Raw genomic sequence first — 27,998 nt, 5'->3', positions numbered from 1 at the left:
TGCTATTTTTGAATAGCCAAAGAAATCTAAAGTGACACAGATGCGTTCCAGGTCTTAATGGGTTAAAGTTCATAAATACATGTATTGCCGTGCCTGTGTCACTTTGGCACGAGCGTCAGGGGCAGACATTCATGACTAAATGACTAAATATAGTATTTAGAGAAGTTGTCACACATTTGTCTGGAATGGTTATTGTAGTAGTATTAAAAAACAATTAATTCAATGAAAATGTTATTGTATAAGATGTTAACTCTGATAGTGTAAACATTTTACTAAATTGACCCATAAGAGTTCATTTTATCCAATGGATACATTTAAACTGAGAATTGTACTGTGTTGCATAGAAAGCATTTAATAGAAAAAAAGGAAAAAAATCTGTTCATAGCACAGTAACAGCACCAAAGTGCCGTTTCATGCCTAGTAATATTTGTTATAATAATATTATCTCACATTTATATAGCACCTTTCTAAGTATCCAAAGACACTTTACATGCAGGGGCGGAGAAAACAACAAAAGAAAATAAACTAAACATCTAACTCTTAACAACTTAAAGGAGAATTTTGGACTAAAGTTTTCTTACCTTTTCTATGACGTTATGATATCTTAGGATGAATGGTACAGTAGAAAAATTTCATAACTCCACCCCTGAGCCGCCACAGCTTAAAAGGTGCGCGGATAGGCCTTAGGTTAGATCACATATTTAAATAGCTTTTAAAAAAAAAAAATTGTGAGATCTGACGTTCATAGTGACAGAACACTATGCAACCAAAAAAAAAAAACAGAAGTCTCGCTAGACGAGATTGAAATCTCGAGATTTCAATCTCGTCTAGCGAGACTTCTGTTTTTTTTTTTTTTTTTTTTTTTTTTTGGGATAGTGTTCTGTCACTATGAACGTCAGATCTCACAAAAAAAAAAAAAAAAAAGCTATTAAAATATGTGATCTAACCTAAGGCCTATCCGCGCACCTTTTAAGCTGTGGCGGCTCAGGGGTGGAGTTATGAAAATTTTCTACTGTACCATTCATCCTAAGATATCATAACGTCATAGAAAAGGTAAGAAAACTTTAGTCCAAAATTCTCCTTTAAACCCTATTACAGTACTTAGTTGACCTATGTCCACCAGGGGCTCTATACTAGGCCTCTCTCACTCTCACTCTCACTCTCTCACCTTCTTCATGCTGCTCTCGGACCATCCCTCCATCCACTGGACAGAACAGCGGCGGTACAGGGCCGGGTTGCTCTCACAGTGGATGGTGAAGCTGTCGTTGGTGCAGTCCATGATCAGAACCACGTGCAGGTTCTGCTGGATCCCTGACGAGAGAGACGGAGGGAACACACAGAAAGAAAAGATGACAGATGAGAGAGAGATGGAGATAAAGAATGGGACACGGGGTGAGGGAGAATTGGAATTTTTAGAAGTACCTTCATTGAGCTACTGTAGTAAAGGGGGAAAAATGCAAAACTGACATTGAGCATTAACCACAAATGAATACTTAAATCCTAGCGTCCCTTTGATGGGACAAACATTTTGGCAAAAAAGTGCAGATCTACAAGCGACAGAACCCCAGTGACACCATTGTACCACGACCTTACACCTATGCCGTTACATTGTTACCACAGCAACCAATGCAGATAGGTCAACAATGTCTGAAGACACAAATCGGCTCGGAACACTTGCAAATAACAGTGTGGACAGTCAGTCCTAAAGATCACATTTAATAACAGTGTTATTACTACTGTTACACATTTAAGCTGACTGGCTGATTAATTGTCACTCAAATAATTGCGATTAACGATTTAATTGTGCGTTTGGCATTGAAGACTGAAACATATGAATACAAGGCTTCCTAATCAAAAATTGCACCGGGCAGATAATTTGATATACAAAGAAATTATTTACATATTTAACACTTTTTATACATTTAAAAATAGCAGAAATAGCTGATTAATAGCTGATTACAACGCGTCACAAAGTGACGCGTTGTAAGCTTGTAGATCTGCTATTTCTGCTATTTTTTATATTTGAAAATGTGTGAACACTTTTTTAAATGATTATGACGATTATGCAAAAATAATTGCGATTATAGTTATTACACACGTTTTTGGCCATCCTAGTGTGAGAGCGAGACAGACAGACAGACAGACAGACAGACAGACAGACAGACAGACAGACAGACAGACAGACAGACAGACAGAGAGCGAGAGAGAGAGAGAGAGAGAGAGACAGACAGAGACACACACACAGAGAGAGAGAGAGGTTGGTGTCAGTGATCTACCAGTAGTAGACCCTGTGGGGTTGTTCTCTCTCCAACTAATACCCTGGAGTGGCAGCCAGGGAGCTAGCTGTTCACTCAGGTTTAGTCAGACAATAGAGAGCTTATCGATTACACTGTCCTGCAGCGGAGAACCTCCACCTCACTGACACACTACACACACACACACACACACACACACACACACACACACACACACACACACACACACACACACACACACACACACACCTGTTACTTTGTGGATGCCAGTGTGAACACAGCAAGTCATTGTAGCTACTGTCTGTTTGGCCTCCTGTGTAAAACAGTGCCCCGTGTGAGGCTCAAACTCACAACCTTCAGATTATGAGACTGACGTGCTGCCTACTGCGGGCTGAACATCTTATTTTCGTGCATGCATGCATGATAATTGATTAGAGGATGAATGAGAATCGATGAAGTATTATTTCTACACTATTACACTATAAGTACATGGTTATTACACTATCATTACACTGATATTACATTGTTACACTGTTATTACACTAAGGTGAACGTTTGAAAATAAAAACGATGCCCCGTGTGAGGCTCGAACACACGACCTTCAGATTATGAGACTGACGCGCTGCCTACTGCGACAACGAGGCTACACATCCCATGCTCAAGCATGCATGCACCCATGGACACAGGCATACACAAACGCGCGCACACACACACACACACACACACACACACACACACACACACACACACACACACACACACACACACACACACACACACACACACACAAGCTAATCGTTTCACTTTTCCCAAATTAGAAGAGAGCTCCTCAATAGACAGACAATGGACGGATGGATGGATGGAATACTGACTGTAGGAGAAGTAGTTGTAGAGTGGTCCGGTGAAGCCGTCCTGAGAGGCAGGGTCTCTGAGGGAGGAGAGCAGAGGTTCCAGTTCCTCTGGAGAGTACAGACCAGGAACCTCACCTGAGAACATCCACACAACATGCACATTAATGTAGAACAAACACACAACATGCACATTAAAGGAGAGATCCGGACATTTTAAGTGTTATCTTTGATGTGTCGCGTGCCTGAGTGAAATTCGTCTATTATAACCGATGCAAAGTTATTTTTTTCTCTACTACTGCTCATTGTAGAGTCTCATGATACTCAAACATGCACTGAAAGTCCATGAGAAGCTAACGCTAATGCCGAACGAGCTAACGCTGGTTGCTTGTTTCTCTCCCAGAACCTGGCAACTCGGTGTTGCCAGGTAGAGAAACAAGCAACTAGCGTTAGCTCGTTCGGCATTAGCGTTAGCTTCTCATGGACTTTCAGTGCATGTTTGAGTATCATGAGACTCTACAATGAGCAGTAGTAGAGAAAAAAATAACTTTGCATCGGTTATAATAGACGAATTTCACTCAGGCACGGGCTCCCATTATGCCAACGGAGGGGGTCGAAAAAATGACGACACGGGACTCTCTGAAATAACTCAACGTTCCTTTCTATGATGGTGAGTGATAAGCGACACATCAAAGATAACACTTAAAATGTCCGGATCTCTCCTTTAATGTAGAACAAACACACAACATGCACATTAATGTAGAACAAACACACAACATGCACATTAATGTAGAACAAACACACAACATGCACATTAATGTAGAACAAACACACAACATGCACATTAATGTAGAACAAACACTCTCAACTCAAATCTTTGCTTCTGGGGGGTCCCTGGAACTCAATGTGTTTAGATGGGGGTCCGTGGCCAAATATATATCATTTTGAGGGTCCTTGACATGAAAATGTTTGAGCACCACTGATATATAGAAACTAGGCCTGACCTCGATTAGTCGAATAGTCGACTAATTAGTCGAGGGGTGTCTGAGTCGACTGCCAATCTCTTAGTCGAATTATATATATATTATATATTATATATATATATATATATATATATATATATATATATATATATATATATTTTTTTTTTTTTTTTTTTTTTTTAATATTATTCTACTGAGAGATTGGCCTAGTTTGTTATATTAATTAACTAATAGTTTGCCAAAAATAGGATATACATCATGATGTATTGGGAGAAACCAATAGTATATGTTAAATCAGACACTATAAGCACCCCTACAGCCCAAATGGAATGTTCCTCTATTGCATAACATATTTCTTTTGCATGATTTGACAGAGAGATTGGCATCGAATCAGACTGATTCAACTGCCAATCTCTCAGTCAAATCAAGCAAAAAAATAAACAAATATTTGTTTTAAAAATAATGTTGGTGTTGCATTAGTCGACTGCCAGTCGACTATTGGCAATTAGTCGCCAATCAGATTCGACTATACAAATCCTTAGTCGGGGACAGGCCTAATAGCAACATACGTTTAGGATTGAGAAGACGTATGTGCTCCCGGGTTGAATGGGTTAAAAAGTTTCTGAATGGCCACTGGTTGGCTAACATGGGGTCCGGGGACCTGCCAGTGGGTCCAAACGGTCCCTTTGCGGGGTTCTGTAACTCAAAGAGTGAACGAATGCAATTCCATTCCTACAATTAAATGTGTTAGAGTTAAATGAGCACTGAGGAGTTTACATCGTGGATTGGGATCATTTTCGACACTGTAAAATCCTCAGTGTTAATTCAACTCTTGAGAGTGTAACACATGGAACCAAATGGACCCGTAAGGGTCCATTTGGTTCCATGTGTTACACTCTCAAGAGTTACAGACCCCTAAAGTGTCCATTTGGACCCCTGGTGGTCCCCGGACCCTGCATTGGGAACCAGTAGATGAATAGTGGACGGACGGACAGACCTGAGGACAGCAGACTGTTGACCATCTCTAAGAAGGACGGATGGACAAACTGGTAGTCCTCCAGCAACAGCACCACCTGCTGGCCATCCAGCCCTGCTAGCTGCATCACCTGCACACACGCGGGGGCGCACACACACGCACACACGCACACACACACACGCACACACACACGCACACACACACACGCACACACGCACACACACACACGCACACACACACGCACACACACACACACACATGATTAGGGGTGGGACGATATGGGTACCTCACGATACGACATATATCACGATATTAGGCCCACGATAACAATATATATCACGATATTCGACGATGTTCGATATATTGCGATATCACGATATTCGATATATATTGCAAGAAATTTCACCAACGATATATCACGATATCTGAAAATATAGATATATTGCGATATCACGATATATTGCATGAAAATTCACCAACGATATATCACGATAGTCCCTGTATTCAATTCATAAACACATAAAATAGCACCAAACCAATATCGATATTTTTCGGCAGTATATCGATTATTTATCGCGGGAGAAAGTATCGCGATATATCGATATATCGATATATCGTCCCACCCCTACACATGATATGGCACACTGACTATCAAGAAAATGGTATGGCACTTCATGTCAAAAAGGTTGCGTGAGGTTGAGTGAGGGAGCGAATGGTTTTGTTGATTGTATGGTTTTCGCTGTTGTAGTTTATCTATTGTGTGTAAAAGAAAAGAGAAAAAAACATTTAAAAGGTGAATAACAAATATTATTCATAGTAAGAGGCAAAAATGCTCTTGTGCATCATGTGACAATGACCATCAAACAAGGTGTTGATACTTATCGATACAAAATGTCAGGGTTCTTAAAAGACGGGGTGCCGTGATTTTCAGTGATTTCCCCCCCCCCTAAAACATAATCATCAGGTATTATGTTTTTTTTTCAAAAAAGTGTACAGAAATTGTTAAAATTATGTTTTTATGTGGCCACGCCTCCAGTTCATTAAGTATACCTGGTTCTCACCTTAGCACCTCCTCCACCACCTTAGCACCACCCACCTGTCCTAGTCCCTCCTCCTCCTCATGCCCACACCTGTTGTGTTATGATAATGAGGGGGAGGGTATATTTTTACTATGTCACTAAAGGGCTGTTTTTCTATTGGCACGTTTGACCCTCAAGGTTTCAGCCTCCAGGTAGAAACTCAAAATAGTCAGAGAAGACATACAACACCATAAAAACACCACCAGGGGGCTTAATGAAGTTCTATCAACCTCATAGACACATGAAAAACAGAAAAAGTGCAAAACCATGGTCCATGGTACCACCTCTTTAAAAAAAAAAACGACTTATAGCATCACAAACAAAGGGGCCTCTGTAGCACACACACCTCCAAAACTGCTTTCACTACAGCCCATGGGGGCCGCCACAAAGGCAGGGGTTCTCAAACCTTTTTATACCACAACCCCATTTTATGGGGGACATTTGTTGTCGACCCCGACATCCACCCACAGTGGCTCTTTTAAGCCACCCGCTCATATTGAACATAATTCCTAAGTAAATCATGTTTGAACAGCGAAATCAGTTTGTGTGCCTCAGCCTGTCTGCTAGGGCTTGTGTGTGTGTGTGTGTGTTGCTTTGTGTTGCTGGTTGTTCTTCTCGGTCGGTGTTGGAGGCGGAGCCGTGTGCGTAAGAGGAATCATGTGACCGTCCTCTCTTCATGTTGTTCGCGACGACCTCTCTTTTCTTTTTTTTTCTTGATAAAAAAAAAAGTCCTTCTTTTTTTGGTTGCCAATGTGCAATAACTCACCTACGAGCTCAAAATGAACTTGTAGATCGGCTATTTTCACACAGCACCGCCGTGAGACGAAGTAAATAGGTCCTAAATAGATAATAGTTAGAGCTCTAATTTCTCTACTCATTAATAATTTGAGCAATAATTGCTTTACTTAGTCTAATTATAATAATAATTAGAGCTACTTTGTCATACTACAGCGTTGCGCAAAAGTAGCAAACATAGCCGATCTACAAGCTCACAACGCATTGCAGCGCAGCGCGTTTTGAGCTTATTTGGACGTATGAGGTCTTAGACATATGAGGTTTACACTCAACACTAACAATATGTAATATACAACATAATATAACATAATATAATATCGTTGCTGTCGGGCAGAAACCTCCTATCTCCATATTCTAACTGTTTGTGTTTTTTGTATTTGAATCCTGAAAGGGGGGGGTGGGGGTGCTTGCTCACCGTCTTCAGGTCGTTGCTGAAGTGTTTGAGGGAGTAGCCGCGGGAGATCTTGGGCGTGTGCAGCGTGTAGGCGTGCATGTGGGACACCAGGCAGGCGGCCGTGCGCCGGCCCACGCCGCTGCGGCCCGCCAGCAGCAGGGAGCCCCCCGGGCGGCTCAGGACGCGGTCCACCCGCGACACAAAGTCACACACCTCCCAGAACAGCAGCAGGTCCAGCTCCCTGTTGTCACGGCTGTACAGGACCGAGCCCTGGACGAAGAGAGAGAGAAGAGAGAGAAAAACAATAGCCAAATATCTTCTTTTGTACATCTAGGGGTGAGAGAGTATGAGTGGGGTGTTGGTGTCAGTGGTGTAAAGTAACTAAGTACATTTACTTAAGTACAGTACTTAAAGGGATATTTCACTTTCAAAAAAACTTTTGGTCATTTTATCGTCTACTCAGGCTTTTGTGAACCCCCCAGACAGTTTTTAAGTTGCTAGATTTAGTATTTAGATATTTGATATTCATTTTATCAGACACGCCCCCTTCCTATACAAACCCATTATAACTTCAAACTCCATTTTAACCCGTTAGATTCATCAAAAACACCCGTCCTTGGTTCTGCTGACTCACCCTGCCCTCCTAATACGTGAGGGGGCCGTGTTTTTTCGATAACTTTTTTCATTTATTTTATTACATTTTTTTATGTATTTAATTTTTTTCATTTTCCAAAAAAAAAAACAAAAAAAAAAGGAAAAAAGTTATCGAAAAAACACGGCACCCTCGCGCATTAGGGGGGCAGGGTGAGTCACCAGAGCCAAGGACGGGTGTTTTTGATTAATCTAACGGGTTAAAAATGAAGTTTGAAGTTATAATGGGTTTGTATAGGAAGGGGGCGTGTCTGATCAAATGAATATCAAATATCTAAATAATGAATCAAGCAACTTAAAAAATGTCTGGGGGGCTCACTAAAGCCTGAGTAGACGATAAAATGAGCAAAAGTTTTTTTGAAAGTGAAATATCCCTACAATTTTGAGGTATTTGTACTTTACTTGAGTATGTCCAATTTTCAGAACTTTTACTTCTACTCCACTACATCTCAGAGGCAAATATTGTACTTTTACTCCACTACAATTATTTGAAAACTTTAGTTACTAGTTACTTTTTAGATATAAATGATGATATTATGAAACCTACATTAACCACTTTAGCCCTATTTTATACCTAGGCTATTTTCAAACATTTTAGTACTTTTACTTTTGGTACTTTAAGTACATTTTGATGCCAATACTTTTGTACTTTTACTCAAGTAGATTTTGAATTCTGGACTTTTACTTGTAACAGAGTATTTCTATATTGCAGTATTGGTACTTTTACTTAAGTAAAGAAGTTGAGTACTTTTTCCACCACTGCCAAATATCTTCTTTGTACATCTAGGGGTGAGAGTGTGAGTGGGTGTCGGTGCAAAAACTTCACACTTCAGTGTGGAGAGATGCCAAAGGTCAGGGCAAAGTAGGGGGTGTAACTTTATACTAAGAGGCCCGGCTAGCTCAGTCGGTAGAGCATGAGACTCTTAATCTCAGGGTCGTGGGTTCGAGCCCCACGTTGGGCGCAGACTTTTAAAGATGGAGGAATCCCTCTCACACACAACCAACCTGTCGACTTTGACTATGAAGACAGACTATGTGGCAGCAGCACTTGTGAACTATTGCGATAAAAGTAGGTTAGCCAATGGAATAATACAACCACCCAAAGGACTACTAATCATTGAGTGTCCCGAGTAGACCTCTAGACCTACTGCACATATAAACACAGCTGCTGCCTTCAAAGCATTTTAAATCTGATACTATTTAAATAGTTTTGAGAAAAAAATGCTGCTATTTGTCCCAAAGTGACTGCAAAAGATTGCTGCTATTTTTCTCAAAAAGCTTTATACCCTGTACATATAACATGGTTATAACGACGCAATGTGACAGAGCTCTGTTTTGTTTACACAATGCTGTACCCCCTCCAACAATGCTGTACCCCCTCCAACAATGCTGTACCCCCTCCAACAATGCTGTACCCCCTCCAACAATGCTGTACCCCCTCCAACTGTATATACTATATATACTGTATATATATATTTTGACACTTTCTTTGGCAACGTAAACGTATGTTTTCTCATGCCAATAAAGCTCCTTTGAATTGAAATTGATTTGTGTGTGTGAAGAAGAATGACAGACAGACAGACAGACAGACAGACAGACAGACAGACAGACAGACAGACAGGCAGACAGACAGACAGACAGACAGACAGACAGACAGACAGGCAGGCAGACAGGCAGACAGACAGGCAGGCAGACCTTTGTTAAGGACAAGAGCATGAGAGGGGAAAGGGTGGGACGGAGGGTGCAGGTCAAGAAAGAAGCAGTGATAATGTGAGGCTGAGAGAAGGCATCTTGAAGGAGCGATTAAACTGCCTGGGCTCTCTGACGCGAACGGCCTTTTGGCGTGTAGTTGAAGTGCAAGGGGGTGGGGGGGGGGGGGTGGGGAGAGAGTCAGTGCACTGAAGTCAAGGCACAGACTACTGTGTTGTTGACAGACAACGGATGCACGCTTATGAGAAACAACAAAAATAAAACCTGGCAAAACATTTGCATGCATTAGCGCAAGATGAGGATAAAGGAAACATTCAGTCTAAATGTCCAGTTTGCTAATTCACAACTACTGTGCCAGATAATCACCAAGAGAGTAAAAAATTAAAAAACGTTTCAGTCATTCAGTCCGACTTCACTGTAGCCTATAGTAGCCTTTTCATAAATGATATTTGTATTAGGCTCACCGTCTCCTTCTACCAAATCAAGTGAAACTGTGCTTCCTTAGACCTGATAGCTCTGAGGGGGGTTAGCTTAGCTTTGAGAACCACAAACAACATGCAGTATCAACAACTGTTCAGGGGGGGGGGGGGGGGGGCTTGATTAATGCTTGTTGAAAGGGGAGACGCAATTCTTTATAGACAGGGTTGCCAGATGTGCTCATTATAATTTCCCCACAATATTTTATTTGAAAATAGCCGATCTACAAGCTCACAACGCGTCGCGATGTAGATCGCGATGTAGATCGGCTATAGCTGATGTATGTTAAAGTGCTCATTGTGGCCCATAGTCGCTTATTTTTTTTGGGCTGGTTTTCATAGACCTGGTTGCTTGTTTCTCTCACAGAATCTGGCAACGCTGTTTATAGAGGTCAGCGTGTCAGTCCTGCAGGTGCTTTGCTTTAGATTTGTGTGTGTGTGTGCGTGTGTGTGTGTGTGTGTGTGTGTGTGTGTGTGTGTGTGTGTGTGTGTGTGTGTGTGTGTGTGTGTGTGTGTGTGTGTGTGTGTGTGTGTGTGTGTGTGTGTGTGTGTGTGTGTGTGTGTGTGTGTGTGTGTGTGTTGGGGTGTGTGTGTGTGTGTGTGTGTGTGTGTGTGTGTTTCATGGTCAAACTAGAGGGGTCAGATGTAAGAAGGGGGGGGGGGGGCTCCCACCGACTCAGAACGGGGCGCGGCGGTGGGTTTACCTTCTGTATGACCTGTCTGAGGTCAGCGGAGTCCAGACGGCCCAGAGGTTTACCATGAGGAGGCAGGGCCTGACCTGGAGCCATCACTGAGCCTTCTGACGCACCCCACGTCACGTAGAAACCATCTAGAGAGAGAGACCACACACACACACACACACACACACACACACACACACAGTATTACCATACGTGTGTGAGGGCATCAACATTTTAGGACGGCAAATGTATGAATGGCATTTTTTTTGCAATTTCTTGCCTTTTTTAACACATCACCTACCAAAAACGTCTTTTCAAAATACAAGTAACTTTTTTTTTTTTTATTATTATTATTCCACACAGAACCAGAGATATCACTATCCAAAGATGTACTGCTCCATTCACTCCCTGGTTAACTTATTACTTAAAAATCCATGCATTGACTGCTACTACGAATACATCCTTTGAAGTATGTGTGCAAAAGGACCTTTGTACCTAATTGTAAGCTAAAATATTTGATGTAACATAAAAAAGGACCAGGAAAATTGTCACAACACAAGATATACAAACACTATCCAAATCACAGTGATTGAAACAAAAAACAAAACAAATGGAAATGAGCTTCATATAAATGCAAACTTGCTGCCTTCTGGTTAGATGAAAACAAACAAGACAATCATTAAAGATGCTTCATCTATTGGCTAGATCAGCGCATTCGGAGAGAACAATATGAACTGTCTCCAGGATGACTATCATATCAGGCAAGACTCCCATGTCGGGCAGAAAACCTTGTATCTCCACATTTCAACTAGGGGTGGGACGATATGGGTACCTCACGATACGATATATATCACGATATTAGGCCCACGATAACAATATATATCACGATATTCGACGATGTTCGATATATTGCGATATCACGATATTCGATATATATTGCAAGAAATTTCACCAACGATATATCACGATATCTGAAAATATCGATATATTGCGATATCACGATATATTGCATGAAAATTCACCAACGATATATCACGATAGTCCTTGTATTCAATTCATAAACACATAAAATAGCACCAAACAGATCAAAATTATCATTACACAAATACAGAGGTTTTTTTTTTAAATATCGATATTTTTCGGCTGTATATCGATTATTTATCGCGGGAGAAAGTATCGCGATATATCGATATATCGTCCCACCCATAATTTCAACTTTGTTGTTGTTTGTAAGTTAATGCCCTACTTTGTGGTACAAGAAAATGTTACATTTTGTAAAAAGCGCACTTTTGGCCAGAATTTAGTTTGTCATTTCTAGACCTAAATTAGCCTATATCTACAAGCTGGTAGATCGGCTATTTTCGGTGCGTGACGCCGCGCTCAACTAAGTCATAAAGAAGCCGTTACTGGAGATGTGGCATGGAGCATGGGTTTCTACACAGAGGGCAATTCTTTCAACATAAACATACTGCATTCAAGTTCAGGAGAGTTTGAAAAAGGCAATTCTCTTGAATGCTGCCTTCGGGAATGGAGGCATTTGCATTTAATTCACCATAGTAAATGCTGAATTCATGGTCTGGAGAGGGGGCACTTCTTACAGATGATGTTTATTGTTTGTTTTTGTTACATGTACTGCACTTCATTTTAGAAATTGTACTGTTTTACATGTTATTATCATGTTGTGATCGGGGCGTCCTTGAAAAAGTCTAGAAAAATGCAGGCGTTGTGTCATGTACCGGTCATGTTGTCCAGGGCATCAGAGCTCCAGTCTCCTCTGATGACGGAGGCCAGGATGTTGTCAAAGGTGTGCAGGTCTTTGGAGGACACCAGTCTGTCTCTGAACAGACGCCTGGCCTCGTACGCCACCACCTCCAACACGCTGTCTGTCACGTTGGATTGAGCTGGAGACACAAGGAGAGGGGGGTGCGGGGAGGGGGGGGGGGGGGACAGAGATGGAGAGAGAGAAGAGAGAGATGGAGAGAATAAGATTCAATACAGCAGCTGTTACTGAGCACTCACTTTGATCAAGTTAAGAGGAAAGTACGCACGCACGCACACGCACACGCACACGCACACACACACACACACACACACACACACACACACACACACACACTCAGGATGTGGTATATCAGAATTATGTTTCGAATTTCAGGTTTTCTTCAACTCTCGTTCATTTAACACAAGTCTGCCCAATTCATTCTACAGTAAGTGTGACTAAATGAGTCAGGGGACTGTTGTGTAATGTGGCAGACGGATTGAATTGAACACAGGCCTCAGGAATCAGCTGAGCGCCGCTACTTAAACAAAGAAGAGAGAAGAGAGGGGGAAAAAAGAAGTGTCCCCCTTCATTAAAGTAGACCCAAAAGCCAGCTGTGCTCACAATGTGTGTTAATACATTGAGCCAGACTGTGTTAGCTAATAGCAGCGACAAAGCAACTGGCTACGAGTCGTTTTCAATATGGAAGCCAGGGACATGACGATACAGACCTGACACTAGTAGCTAGACCGCAACTTCGTTTCAGCACTCCAATGAGTCAATGACACAGAGTATCAATCAATAATATGGATTTGTTTCACCATTTCTACTCCCCTTCTCTCTCCACACAATTCCTGATTTTAATGGGGGGGGAGACACATTCTTGCCATCAGTCAGTTTCCTGTTCCTTATAACTTTGTATTTTCCTTTCTGTTTAGCCTCGATCTCCAGGCTTTTATTGCTTAGTTTTGCTAAAAAAATAAAAGCCTGGCCCAACCATAGCCTGTACTGCTTAAGTGGCTAATCAGACTAATTGATGTAGTTGATGTATTATAAAAAAATATATCATTCATATAATTACTAGAATAACTGATTCTATTGAAAAGACAATACTTGGCCTAACTGTGACACCTCCTAAGTCCATTCTCCCTGCAACCTCAGCTCACGTTTGGTTGAACGTTACGTGTCTAGCTTTTCTCTTCACACATCAATTCACTGGTTCTTTAGATACATTTGTGTTTCCCTGCTTGTGCTATTACTTTATTTTTCACTTTATTCTTCACTTTGTGATTCTCCTTGTATTTTTTATGGCAGGATGACTATTTGCCGCAGGGATCAACACACTGCTCTGATGCGTAGAATTGATTCTGCAACTTTAAACTTGGGCAAACACACGCACGCACGCGTACACACACGCGTGCACACACACAAACAGATAATGGCGTGCAGTGGCATCACAGAGAAGACATTTTGAGAGTTAAAAGAATCTATGGAATGTAAACTATATGAGGTCTACTCTACACGGCATCGTATCTACACAACTCATGAACATATACGACTTGCACACAATTGTTCTCTCAACACAAACACACAATGAATAATTGAGAAGACAAGAGAAAGAAGAGGTTGTTACATACCCAGTGGAAGATAAGCAGCAAAGGGGAAAGGAAAAAGAGCAAGTAAAAGAAAAAATATGATGAGCACAGGAAGAAAAAAAAATAAGTTTGCTCGCTGACGCGTTTAATTAACCCATTAAGACCTGGAACGCATCTGTGTCACTTTAGATTTCTTTGGCTATTCAAAAATAGCAGATATACAAGCTCATAGCGCGGCACCGAGTGCCGCGCTATGAGCTTGTAGATCTGCTATTTCTGAAAAATCGTAAGAAAATAATAATATTTTTTTTTTTCAAAAATCTGCTAGGATTTAGAAAACATTTTAAGAATCGAACACAGGCCTTAATGGGTTAAAATAAATGATTGGACCCACTATCACTGTGTCAACACATTGCGAGGGGGGGGAGAGGAGAGGAGAGGAGCGACAGGCGGAGGAGAGGATGATGAAAGAGGGGTAGAGAGACAAGTGACAGAGGGAAGGGAGAGAGGGGAGAGAGAGAGAGAGAGGATCCAACAGAAGGGAAGGTGATGTGAGTTGGAGACGGGGGGGGACTTCCCAAGGTAAGAAGAAGTGAACTGACAGGGAAAAGAAGACATCTGCTGACGTTCCCTTTGATTGTTGGCACACTGTCTGTGGTGGGATGGGATTCTACACCAGGATACTGAGGCAGCAACTTTTATGAAGATGAGGTCTGTGTGTGTGTGTGTGTGTGTGTGTGTGTGTGTGTGTGTGTGTGTGTGTGTGTGTGTGTGTGTGTGTGTGTGTGCGTGTGTGTGTGTGTGTGTGTGTGGGGGGGGGTTCTCTCTCCTCTACACACACAACCACACACACGGGAGGGCGTAGAGCCTTCGTCCTACTCCTCCCGCCCAACACTCCCTGCTGACAGCCCGTAGTATAGGAGTACGACGTGCAATGACAAATTCGTCCAGATAAATGTATATTGGGTTCGTTTATTTAGGGATGAGTACCGTTCACCTTTGAACCGATACGGTGACGGTACCCGGTACCTGGAATTTGAAACGGTACCACAAACGGTACTTTACATTTTTTGGGAGGGGTATTTTACACTACACCATAATAACATATGTAGCCCAGTCTAAAACTAATCTCATAATTCATTTAGACTATAGGCTTAAATTCATGCAATTAATAAATAGGTTAAAACATTTAAAACATTATTCTAAAAAGTCTAACTTCATATGGTTTAAATAGGGTAAAATATATATGGAATAATGCCATGTATTAAAATAGGAAACTAATCCCCAGTCCTTTGAGTTAAAACCCTGTAATCAGTGCAAAAGGGCATAGTTTGTTTGAAATGTACATGGCCCAGCACATGTCTGTAGGCTCACAACCTATCTTGTTAGCAGCATGTGTCAATCTTGAGTTTCCTTTGTTTTGATTTGTTCGTGCTTAATTGACAGCCAATCAGAGTCCAGTCCCAGGTGGAGGGGTGGGTTCTCAAAGCCTGCTAGGGAACAGGTGTTTCAAATGAGTTAATCAGCCTGCTAGGGAACAGGTTTTCTAAATCTAGACAATCAGTCATTCTACCAGAGAGTGAGAAGTCACAGTTTGTGCAGTGTAACCTGTGTGAAGAAAATGCCAGTTTGTAACCTTGGTTGACGACAAGTTATCCTGTGGTGTGAACTGTGTTGATCTACAATACTGACAAGTGTGAGCTTCAAGACTTTGCCCTGCTGAAGAGTGACTGTCCTGCTGTTTCTTCTGGAGTGTTTCATCGTGTGTCATCGCCACTGTTCCCTTTGCTGCATTCCCCCCATCATGCGGTAACCCCTCACCATTCCCCTTCTAACCCTATACCTGGACTTGTGAGTGAGTACTGTACTGTGCACGTGCATTTTTATTTTCTGCTTGGTGAACAAGTGAAGCGGCCACCACCGTTTGTAGGCCTCAACGCACCCAAGCTACAACTCAGGCCTGCAACGAGCGTTCATTTAGGGTCACTAAAAAGGACATTGAATTGCAGTCAGGTGTGTGTGTGTGAGTGCGAGTGGGGCCCATTATTGTGTGTGACCTGTCATTCGTTTATTCACAAATTCTTGTTATGCTTTTATTTTATGCTGCATTGAGAGACTATTGTTTTTTGGTGTAATAAATACCCCTACCTACATTAGGTAGTTAAAGGTAAAGTAACCTTGTTGTGTCATAGCTCGTAGAGAATTCATGTATGGTAATAATATAATTCATGTTGATTAATGCTTGTTTAGAAAAGTAGTTAAAAGCAGGAAACAAGTTAAAAACATACTTTAAAGGAGTATAATTTCATTATATTCTAACTTTATTTGGAGGCACCAGCCAGTTGAATTACAATTAAATAAGTACAGATTAAAATAGTTAAAAAGTTAGACTACAGGTAGTCGCGCCATTTTATTAAAACGAACCCAGGCCCCGCCCAGAGTACTACTACACAAGAATCCTCATAGCTACCTGGGACGGGTGTTACACATATGTTCAGTTCAACACGGGCCGATAGGCCTACTGTATGTCTATTGACAAATAGACATACACTCGGTGCCGCACTATGAGCTTGTATATCTGCTATTTTTGAATAGCCAAAGTGTAAAATAATGCTTTTTAGCTCAAATCAAGAAGTGACACATACGTTCCAGGTCTTAAAGGGTTAAGTGTACCGGTACTCTGTAGTACCGACATAATTCGGTCGGTCGGCCTACCACTAAAAGTACAGAATTTGGTGCTCAATATAATATACAGTTTTTGTTAGGTAGAAGAGGAGGAGGGATGCTGAGGCACAGAGAGGCCATCAGCAGCTGTGTGTGTGTGTGTGTGTGTGTGTGTGTGTGTGTGTGTGTGTGTGTGTGTGTGTGTGTGTGTGTGTGCGTGCACGTTACCTGCAGTCAGGTTGTATCGCAGCAGGCTGAGCACCCACTGTGTGAGGATACAGGGGGTGAACAAGTAGTGGTTGTGGTCGTCTACAGTAAACCTGGCCTTCACCTGAGAAGAACACACACACACAAATGAGTGACAAATGAACCCTCTTCATTCTTGACACACACGACACACACGCGCACGCACACACACACACACACACACACACACACACACACACACACACACACACACACACACACACACACACACACGACCGAGCCATCTACAAGGCCAACAGGTGGGTGTCTGTGTGACGATTTTACAAAAATAGCAGATATACAAGCTCGTAGCGCGGCACTCGGTGCCGCGCTATGAGCTTGTATATCTGATATTTTTATAGCTAGTATATCTGCTATTTTTGCGTCCCCGGTCTTAATGGGTTAAACTCTTTATTCCCTTTCATGTATTTTATTTAAAACATTTTGGTAGCACTTTATAATAACTATAAACAATTAAGCATTAGTTAAGCATTAGTGAATACTTTATTATTCATATATTACTAAGCATTAGTAAACACACGTTACAAACATTGTATCCCCAATTAATAACCTAATCGTTAATGTGCTTAATGATTGTATTGACATTTTCTATATCACTGCTTCTATCTCATTTATAAATGCTCTATAAGGCATAGATGGTCCTGACTTTAGATGGGCTCACACAAAATACTTAACTAGACGACTAGTAACTACCTTAATAAATCACGAGTTTCAGTATGAATAAGTGTTTATAAATGTGTATTAACACACTCACTTACCATGTCTAAATCCTTATATGTACAAAACAATGTATACACTTATTCATACTTGTGATTTGTTAAAGTAGTTACCAGTCGTTAGTTAAGTATTTTGTGTGTGCCCAGCTAAAGTCGGGACTATCTCTATGCCTTATAAAGCATTTATAAATGAAATGGAAGCAGTGAAAATGTCAATACAATCATTAAGCATATTAACGATTAGGTTATTAATCGGGAACTAATGCTAAATAGTGTATAGTTGCAACGTTTATAGCTGTGTTCACTAATACTTAATGATGAATGAATAATGATTGAATTAGTATTTACTAATGCTTAACTAATGCTTAATAGTGAATAGTTATTATAAAGTGCTACCGTCCTCATGCCAATAAAGCCCCTTTGAATTGGGTGTGCATGTGCATGAAGCGTGGGATGTGTGAGTGATCCCTGTGTCATTAAAAGTCTGCGCCCAACGTGGGGCTCGAACCCACGACCCTGAGATTAAGAGTCTCATGCTCTACCGACTGAGCTAGCCGGGCCTGTTGGTATTCTGATACACCCCCCATTTAGTCTGACCTTTGACATATTCACACTGAAGTGTGAAGTTTTTTCCCACCCACCCACCCACCCACCCACCCACCCCCCCACACACCCACCCCCCACACACACACACACACACACACACACACACACACACACACACACACACACACACACACACACACACACACACACACACACACACCAGTTCCCTTCCCCTCCATCAGGCGCCCCGGCTGTCATGGGGGTTCATAGACATTGTGACTGTGTTATAAGTGCATTCTACCTGTTCATAGACCCTGTGACTGTATTATAAGTGCATTCTACCTGTTCATAGACCTTATGACTGTGGTATAAGTGCATTCTACCTGTTCATAGACCTTATGACTGTGGTATAAGTGCATTCTACCTGTTCATAGACCTTGTGACTGTATTATAAGTGCATTCTACCTGTTCATAGACCTTGTGACTGTATTATAAGTGCATTCTACCTGTTCATAGACCTTATGACTGTGGTATAAGTGCATTCTACCTGTTCATAGACCTTGTGACTGTGGTATAAGTGCATTCTACCTGTTCATAGACCTTGTGACTGTAGTATAAGTGCATTCTACCTGTTCATAGACCCAGTGACTGTAGTATAAGTGCATTCTACCTGTTCATAGACCTTGTGACTGTAGTATAAGTGCATTGTACCTGTTCATAGACCTTGTGACTGTAGTATAAGTGCATTCTACCTGTTCATAGACCCTGTGACTGTAGTATAAGTGCATTCTACCTGTTCATAGACCCAGTGACTGTAGTATAACTGCATTCTACCTGTTCATAGACCCTGTGACTGTAGTATAAGTGCATTCTACCTGTTCATAGACCCAGTGACTGTAGTATAAGTGCATTCTACCTGTTCATAGACCCAGTGACTGTATTATAAGTGCATTCTACCTGTTCATAGACCCTGTGACTGTATTATAAGTGCATTCTACCTGTTCATAGACCCAGTGACTGTATTATAAGTGCATTCTACCTGTTCATAGACCCTGTGACTGTATTATAAGTGCATTCTACCTGTTCATAGACCCAGTGACTGTAGTATAAGTGCATTCTACCTGTTCATAGACCCAGTGACTGTATTATAAGTGCATTCTACCTGTTCATAGACCTTGTGACTGTAGTATAAGTGCATTCTACCTGTTCATAGACCCTGTGACTGTAGTATAAGTGCATTCTACCTGTTCATAGACCCAGTGACTGTAGTATAAGTGCATTCTACCTGTTCATAGACCCAGTGACTGTATTATAAGTGCATTCTACCTGTTCATAGACCCTGTGACTGTATTATAAGTGCATTCTACCTGTTCATAGACCCAGTGACTGTATTATAAGTGCATTCTACCTGTTCATAGACCCAGTGACTGTATTGTAAGTGCATTCTACCTGTTCATAGACCTGCACCATAGAGCCAGCCAGCTGCTGGGTTTTCCTCATGCTGGCCCAGGTTGCCTCGCTGCCCAGGCTGTGCTGCAGCACTGGATGCAGGTACGCTGAGTAGATAGTCTGCAGCTGTTCCCTGTCTGGATAACTAGACACAGAGGAAGAGGAACACAGCACGAGAGGAACAGAGAGAGAGGGAGGGAGGGAGGGGGGATGGGAGGGAGAGAGAGATGAGTTATGATGACAGAAAGAGAAAAGGGAAGTATTGCTTAATTGTCTCTCAGGTGGAGGTACTGCTACTCCACAGAAAGTTTCAGCTTATTATGTTTTTGGACTGATATTATGATCATTTCATCCAACATTCATAAAATCTGTTCAATCTGTATATTGAACAGATTATATATACATATATATTTTCAATACAACCAATAGGGCATAGCAGTGCCGGCCAATTTCTGGTTCCACTTCAAAATAGTCAATACATTTTCCCCATTGACATTTCCAAAAGTATTTATATCAATTATTTTAAGCCTAGAATCAAGCCATCCAGGGTCCTGGTGAATCATGACCATAAAACGTTTGATTCTGTGAAAAAAATAATGTTGAAAACTGAAAAACAAAGGGTATTTATTAAATATAGTATATCATATAATTAAATATAAAATAAAATAAAATCACAGAAATATTGTTTTATGGTCATGATTCACCAGGACCCTGGATGGCTTGATTCTAGGCTTAAATTAATTGATATAAATATTTTTGGAAATGTCAATGGGAAACATGCATTGACTATTTTGGGATAGTGGAACCAGAAAATGGCCGCCACTGCTATGCCCTATTGCCTGTATATGCCAGCCACCCGCCAATAAGAAACAAAGTGCCTGCTAGCTTCCTGCATAAGTTATTTATTTGACCTGGCCAGAGTGAGTTTTTGATATACGTGTAGAATGACGTGCAATTGTTAAGTATAAATGGGATAAGGTGAATGACTGCATATACTCACTCTATGGTGCAAATGCGCACTATGGAGGAGAAGCGTGTGGTGAGCGCGTGTCGGCCCATGGCGCCCCCTGCTGACATGGAGGCCACCACCTGGATGTTCTCCAAACCCACCCACTCCAGGTTCTCGTCATAGAAACCCTGGTACGTCAACACCTGGAAGACAGAGACAGAGCCAGAGGGACAGACAGACAGACAGAGGGACAGACAGACAGACAGACAGACAGAGGGACAGACAGACAGACAGACAGACATACAGACATACAGACATACAGACAGAGGGACAGACAGACAGACAGACAGAGGGACAGACATACAGACATACAGACATACAGACAGATAGACAGACAGAGGGAGAAGGAGCTGTATTATTGTCAACAATCAAATGATCCGCACTGCGACAGTGGCTCGGAGGGTTCCTGGTTTGATTCCCGGGCTCCTCCTGTGTTACTGTTGAAGTGTCCTTGAGCAAGACACTGAACCCCTTACTGCTCCCGAAGAGCAGATTGGTGCCTTGCATGGTTCCACTGCCATCGGTGTGTGAATGTGACAACTCAGTGTTGATTTCGTCGACTAAAACTATGACGAAAAATGTTCGTCGACTACCTTTTTTCACTGACAAAAACTAAATAAAAACTAAATAAAAACTAAGCTACGATGACTAAAACTAAGACTAAATATATTGACAATTCCGTCAACAAATAAAAACTAGACTAAAATGTTAGTGAGGGATCTAGTGGAGAAGAGATCCAGTAGAACTAAGAGACAAGTCATTTTATGTTTGGTTGAGCTCGGGTGTTGCGCTCTGAAAATAGCAGATCTACAAGTTCACAACGCGTCGCAGCGTGACGCGTTGTGAACTTGTAGATCGGCTATTTTCAGCATGCAACCAAGTGTAAAATCAGCCATTACGACGCCATCAAGGCACCGCCACAATACAATTCGACTAAATCAACTGTAGATTTAGTCGACTAAAACTAGACAAAAACTAAAACATTTCAGATGACTAAAATATGACAAAAACTAAATACATTTTTATTCTAAAGACTAAAACTAAATCAAAATGTGCTTTCAAAATCAACACTGGTGACAACAAATGTGATTCTATCATAGTAGAGGCGTGGTCGGTTGGTACCTTGCACGGTTTCCTTCAGCTGTATGTGTGTGAAAGGGTGAATGTACAGTACAGTAATATTTATTTACCATTTTAGTAGATAATAATGGAATCATCAATGCTATTGTTTTGTGTCTGAAAACAGAGCTTATGGCATTACTCCATGTTGTTGTTTTGTATGGCTTTAGGAGAACCAGGGATAACATATTGTTTTCAGTGGGTGCCTGGCTGTGACAAGTGTGTCTAAACCCTGACCCTTCCTCTTAGCCTTGCCTAATTGTTGTCAATTATTTGTACGAGCTCTTGTTTTATTGGATCGTGTTTATTTGATTATTTTCATCTGTTTAAGAAGGTATAGGTAGCTGAAATATTGCACTTTTACCTTAGCGCTAGGTATACTCTTAGTTGCTTGTTATAGAAGAGAATGCACTTAAGACTTTAGTAGTAGTTTTCTTGCCTACCTATGTTGAATGCACTTATTGTAAGTCACTTTGGATAAAAGCGTCTGCTAAATGACTGTAATGTAATGTAAATATTTGTAGACATTTCACGATGTGGAAATTAAAACTGCGCTCACCCGCCTCAATGGCTCATGCTGTTCAGTCACTTTTATAGGTGTGTGGACCATGTATTATCCACTATCCTCTATATTCCAAAAATAATAGAGGGTCTGCACTCAAATGTTGCTCATATCCACGTTTATTCTTCCCTCAGGGGAGTAGTTATATTGCACATTGACGTTTTTAGCTGGGCTTTCCTCAGTGTGCTTAAACTGAGTTTATGTTTTTTTCTGCGTGTTATTTCTATGGCATGGGGCGAACTAGGGATCACATATTTTTTTCAGTGAGTGCCTGGCTGTGACAAGTGTGTCTAAATCTTGGTCGACAAGTCACAATGTGCCACACACTGTGCCCCTTTCTGGTGTTGGCCTCTGGGCGCTGCCCGGACACAGTACAAATTGCTGGTGATGGCCTAAAGGGAAATCAAAGCCATGGCAGGCAGCCCCTGTACATTAAAGGCATGATCCAACCCTACACCCCCTTCCCACTCACTTAGATCAGCTAACACAGTCTGTTGGAACCTTCCCTAAAACACCCTGGACAACACACCACACGTCCTAGACTCTTCTCTCTTCCATATTTTAGCATTATAGTTGAAGATAATCAAAAGCTTTTAACAAAAACAAAAAGGATTGATTTTACACACCTACAAATGTGCACTTTATCTGGTGTACCTCTTGAAAGAGTCCAACAGTACAAGTATCTGGGCATATGGATCGATGAGAAATTCAACTTCAAATTTCATATTGATAACCTGATCAAATCTTTGCGGGCAAAACTGTGTTTACTGTACAGAAATAAATGTTGTTTCCCCTTATTTTGCAGAAAGAGAATCATACAGGCTGTCCTAGTCCTAGATTATGGGGACATCATTTATAGATATGCTGCTGCCACCACCCTTAAGCCCCTAGATGCCATCTATCACTCTGCTCTCAGGTTCATCGCACGTGATCCTTACAACATCATTGCACTTTATACACTACAGTATGATGGCCCTCTCTCTCCATGAGACCAGACCATCATTGGTACATCTATATTTATAAAGCTCTATTAAATAAATCACCAACATATATTTCATCACTGTTAAAACCAAATACTTCCACCCATCATACACGCTCTCAGGAATACATCCCATTATTAGTCACCAAGGCCAACACCGAGCTACATGTAGGCAAAACAGCTTTCAGTTTTAGCGCTCCCTTCACTTGGAAGGAGTTACGCACTTTAAAAATGGATTCCATGGTCTCACTGGATCAATTTCAAAACTTGCTAGCTAATCTTGTTGTTTTAAATTGTCACTGTTTTAATTAAGCTGTCTTTATTACTGTTTTATTCTGTTTTTTTTTCACATACATGACTTGTTTATCCTGTTGTTTTTTATTCATCATTATTATTTACACTGTTGTATTATGCTTCTGTAATCTCGGCATCATTGAAAATGAGGGCTCTGCCCTCAATGTATCCCCGAGAAAATAAATAAAGGTTGAATGAATGAAAAAAAGAAAAGAAAACGCAAACAGCAGATCTGCGAGCTGTGAGCTTGTAGATCTGCCATTTTTGTTACTTTTTTGTTGTATTATACACATTTGAAATATTTAGAGATACAAGGTTTCTGCCAGACAGCGATGCAAATGAAATGATGATTCTTTTTTTTACCTGCTGCAGGAAGGCGATGAGGTTGCTGGTGCCCCACTTGTCGGGTTTGGGCAGGTTGATGTCTTTGAGGTAGAGCACCAGGCTCTCGCAGTCCTTGGGCCGGTAGGCCCGGCCCGTGTTGGAGCTCAGCTGGATGCACGTCTGGCTGAGCTTCTGCAGGACGTGGCGAGAAGACGTCTGGGCGCTGCAGTGGATGACCGCCACCTGGGTGGAGCGCAGCCGCGAGAAGGCGTAGCGCAGGAGCATGCTGAACAGGAGAGACAACAAACAGCGTTAATACTTGTGGGACATTTATTTCAGAAGTGTTTTTGGCGACACTTCCGGTAGCTCAGTTGTCATTGCGGTGTCTGTCTATGGTCTGGCAGAACTACGATTCAAGGCGCTCGGGTGCGCAATGGTAAAGTCTCTGCCCATCACCACGGAAGTTGTGGGTTCGAATCTACCATGGTGCATCCGGCTTTGTCGGACGTCTAGGCAAACACAATTGGCCCGTGTTCGGGTACATTGCATGTACTCCTACAGGCTGGGGGGGGCACATGTCAGTAGGGAGTGTTGGGTGGGAAGAGTAGAACGAAGGCTCTATTTCTCCCAGTGGGGGCTGCTCACTGGCAGGTGAGTCAATAGGATACAACAGCAGTTAAAACACATAAATCTGTGAGGGGAGGAATCAATTGGCACAATGACTACATTGGGGAGAAAAATGTTGTAAAAAATTATTGGCTACTCCAAATTATTTTTAAAAAGAACTGCGATACACCAAATTTAGTTTGAAGCAAAACCGTGAGCACTGAGGATATTTTGTAATGCAACAACAATGTTGTCAGAAATGGTATTCACTTTAAAATGCACAAATACATGCATTTCCGGTTCATTTCCGGCGTCTTCAACATTGTGACGCAAGTGTCAGGGGCAGACACATTTATGTAGAATAGTTATCATAGAAAATACACCAGCACAAAATAACTTCTGTTAATTGAAAAGGGTACAATGGTTGACCTTAACCGCTTAAAGCTGCATTCTGTAAGTTTCCCGTCCTATACCCAGGATTCTAACAGGTGTATATACTGTAGCATACGCACCCTTTCCCACAGCCCTCTGGTCCCACCACCATGAAGGGCTGTCGGTGCGGAGCGGCCAGCCACAGGGCGAAGCAGTGCAGGCCTCGCTGCATGTCGGCCGTCTGGATGACGGGCAGCGTGTGCGGGTGGGACAGCTGCTCCAGACCCAGCTGGTCCGCCTCCCGCAGCGCGTAGGCACACAGGCGGCCCGCCTCGGCGTCGTAGTACGTGTCCAGAGGCTTCTGCTGGTCCGGGGGGCTCTCCCTGGCCCAGCCCAGCACCTGGACGGGGAAAAAAAGGTAGTTTAATTTGCATTTTTCATTATTTTATTTATTTTTGGTAGTTTAATTTTCATTTTCATTTTTTTTTTAAAGATTTTTTTTGTTTTGTAATAGATGGTGTTTATCAGAAATTAGATTAAAAAAGGTCGGAAAACTAATTGTGTGGTAACAATTCAACAAAACATATTACCGCTTAAGACCTGGAACGCATCTGTGTCACTTTTTGATTTGAGCTAAAAAGCATTATTTTACTTTTTGGCTATGCGGCACCAAGTGCCGCGCTACGAGCTTGTAGATCTGCTATTTTTGAAAAATCTTGAAAATTTGTGCAAATCTTTGAATATATATAGTTTTAAAGCATTTTTTACTCAAATCTTTGCTTCTGGGGGGTCCCTGGAACAACAGATTTTGAGATGGGGGTCCGCGGCCAAATACATATCATTTTGGGGGTCCTTGACATGAAAAAGTTTGAGAACCACTGATATAGAAACATACGTTTTTTTTTTCAGAATACTGTTGGGAATTAGAAGACATTTGTAGAATCGGCTTCAGGTCTCAATGGGTTAATAAAGAAATGTTCAGTTTAAACTGGTCAGCTGAAAAATCGTAAGATAGATTTCATATCCACCCAAAACACTAGGTTTATGTATGAAATTAATTGATAAAGAAAAGCATTACGGATATTTTCTCTATGATTTCAGTTGTCTCAACGCGACAGAAACAGGAGATAGGCTCCTGACCTTTGGGTCACATGACTCAGGAACCGTTGGCTCTGAAGGCTACTTACTCTTATTGCATATGTTGGCCATCCACATCAACGGTAATGTATAAATGAATTAATTAACAATATATCATTAGTTAAATTGGCTACCGTAAATTGTATTAGGGCTGCAAAGAAAGAATGAACATTTACATTAATTAATATGTCCATTAGTTTTGTTTGACTTGTCAATTAATCCATGTGACTGATTATTCATGTAATCTATGTGATTAATTTGGACCATAAAATGATGGTAAAAGGTAATAGAGTAGAAAACGACGCTCAATATCCATCACGAGTTATCTGAACCCAAACAGTCATCTTGAAACCCATCAGTCATTTATACATACTGTAACACACCTCACTAAACCAATGATTTGATTAACCCATTAAGACCTGAAGCCGATTCTACAAAATGTCTTCTAAATCCGAACAGTATTCTGAAAAACGTATGTTTCTATATCAGTGGTGCTCAAACTTTTTCATGTCAAGGACCCCCAAAATGATATGTATTTGGCCGCCGACCCCCATCTCAAAATGTTTTGTTCCAGGGACCCCCAGAAGCAAAGATTTGAGTTAAAATGTTCGCTTTAAAAGAATAAGTAGTCAAAGATTTGCACACATTTTCTCGATTTTTCTAAAATAGCAGATCTACAAGCTCATAGCGTGGCACTCGGTGCCGCGCTATGAGCTTGTATATCTGCTATTTTTGAATAGCTAAAGTGTAAAATAATGCTTTTTTAGCTCAAATCCAAAAATGACCCAGGTCTTAATGGGTTAATACAATTTCAGTGATTCATTCGTTTTCTGTCAATACATTAATCTCTAGAGCAGTGGTTCTCAAACCTTTTCATGTCAAGGACCCTCAAATTAATATGTATTTCGCCGCGGACCCCCATCTGAAAAATATATTCTGCCAGGGACCCCCACACAAGATTTGCGTTGTTCAAATGTTTCAAAAAATATTCCCCATTCTCCAACCTTTTTCCAAGATTGTTTGAAAATAGCAGATCTACAAGCCCACAACATGTCACAAGTTGTGAGCTTGTAGATCTGCTATTTTCCAATAGCCGATATATAGGTTTAAAGTGGTTAACCTGATGCTGTATTAACTAATTTAGCTGGGGACCTCCTGAAAACAGGGAACACACACTTTGAGAGCCAGTGGCCCCAGACTCTCTACATCTGCAATAAGTGACATAATAAGAAGACATTATTTTGATGACCGGCAGCGGTTCCGGTAGGAGACACAACGACTCCGTTGTGTCTCCTACCGGAACAGCTGCCTACCGGTCCGCTTGTCATCAAATTATTGTCTTAGGAATGAGACAAAAACTAAAAAATATCCATGAATTCAAGTCTCCATGGGGTGACTAATCCATTGAAGTTTTTTTTGGGTGAAGTGTCCCTTTAAGACCTGAGACCGATTAAAAAAATGTTCTACGTTTTTTGAAAAAAAACCTATGTTGCTGTCAGCGGTTCTCAAACTTTTTCATGTCAAGGACCCCCAAAATTATATGTATCCCCCATCTAAAAATATGTTGTTCCAGAGACCCCCCAGAAGCAAATATTTGCGTTACAAATGTTCGCTTTAAAAAATATATATATTCAAAGATTTGCACACATTTTCACGACTTTTCTAAAATAGCAGATCTACAAGCTCGTAGCGCGGCACTCGGTGCTTGTATATCTGCTATTTTTGAATAGCCCCAAAGAAATCTGAAATGACA

The 27,998-nt window shown here is 41.4% G+C and overlaps 1 protein-coding gene across 1 annotated transcript in view; it reads right to left on the bottom strand.

The window, feature by feature from the left end:
- Window positions 1–27,998, bottom strand: part of LOC308085995 (cytoplasmic dynein 2 heavy chain 1-like) — a gene marked incomplete at its 3' end in the record, with an annotated part of 147,389 nt that overhangs the window by 8,795 nt on the left and 110,596 nt on the right. The window contains exons 47-57 of the mRNA XM_080429312.1: window positions 25,249–25,508; window positions 24,170–24,416; window positions 20,844–20,995; window positions 19,844–19,988; window positions 17,094–17,196; window positions 12,584–12,748; window positions 10,872–10,996; window positions 7,352–7,600; window positions 5,084–5,192; window positions 3,128–3,241; window positions 1,169–1,311 (exon numbers count right to left, since the gene is read on the bottom strand). Coding sequence (XP_080285438.1) covers window positions 1,169–1,311; window positions 3,128–3,241; window positions 5,084–5,192; window positions 7,352–7,600; window positions 10,872–10,996; window positions 12,584–12,748; window positions 17,094–17,196; window positions 19,844–19,988; window positions 20,844–20,995; window positions 24,170–24,416; window positions 25,249–25,508 — 1,812 coding nt within the window. The remainder of the gene's footprint in view (window positions 1–1,168; window positions 1,312–3,127; window positions 3,242–5,083; window positions 5,193–7,351; window positions 7,601–10,871; window positions 10,997–12,583; window positions 12,749–17,093; window positions 17,197–19,843; window positions 19,989–20,843; window positions 20,996–24,169; window positions 24,417–25,248; window positions 25,509–27,998) is intronic.

This window comes from Gymnoscopelus braueri (assembly GCF_963280865.1).
Source record: "Gymnoscopelus braueri genome assembly, chromosome: 5".
Taxonomy (NCBI): Eukaryota; Metazoa; Chordata; class Actinopteri; order Myctophiformes; family Myctophidae; genus Gymnoscopelus; species Gymnoscopelus braueri.
This window is presented reverse-complemented; position numbering and strand designations above follow the sequence as displayed.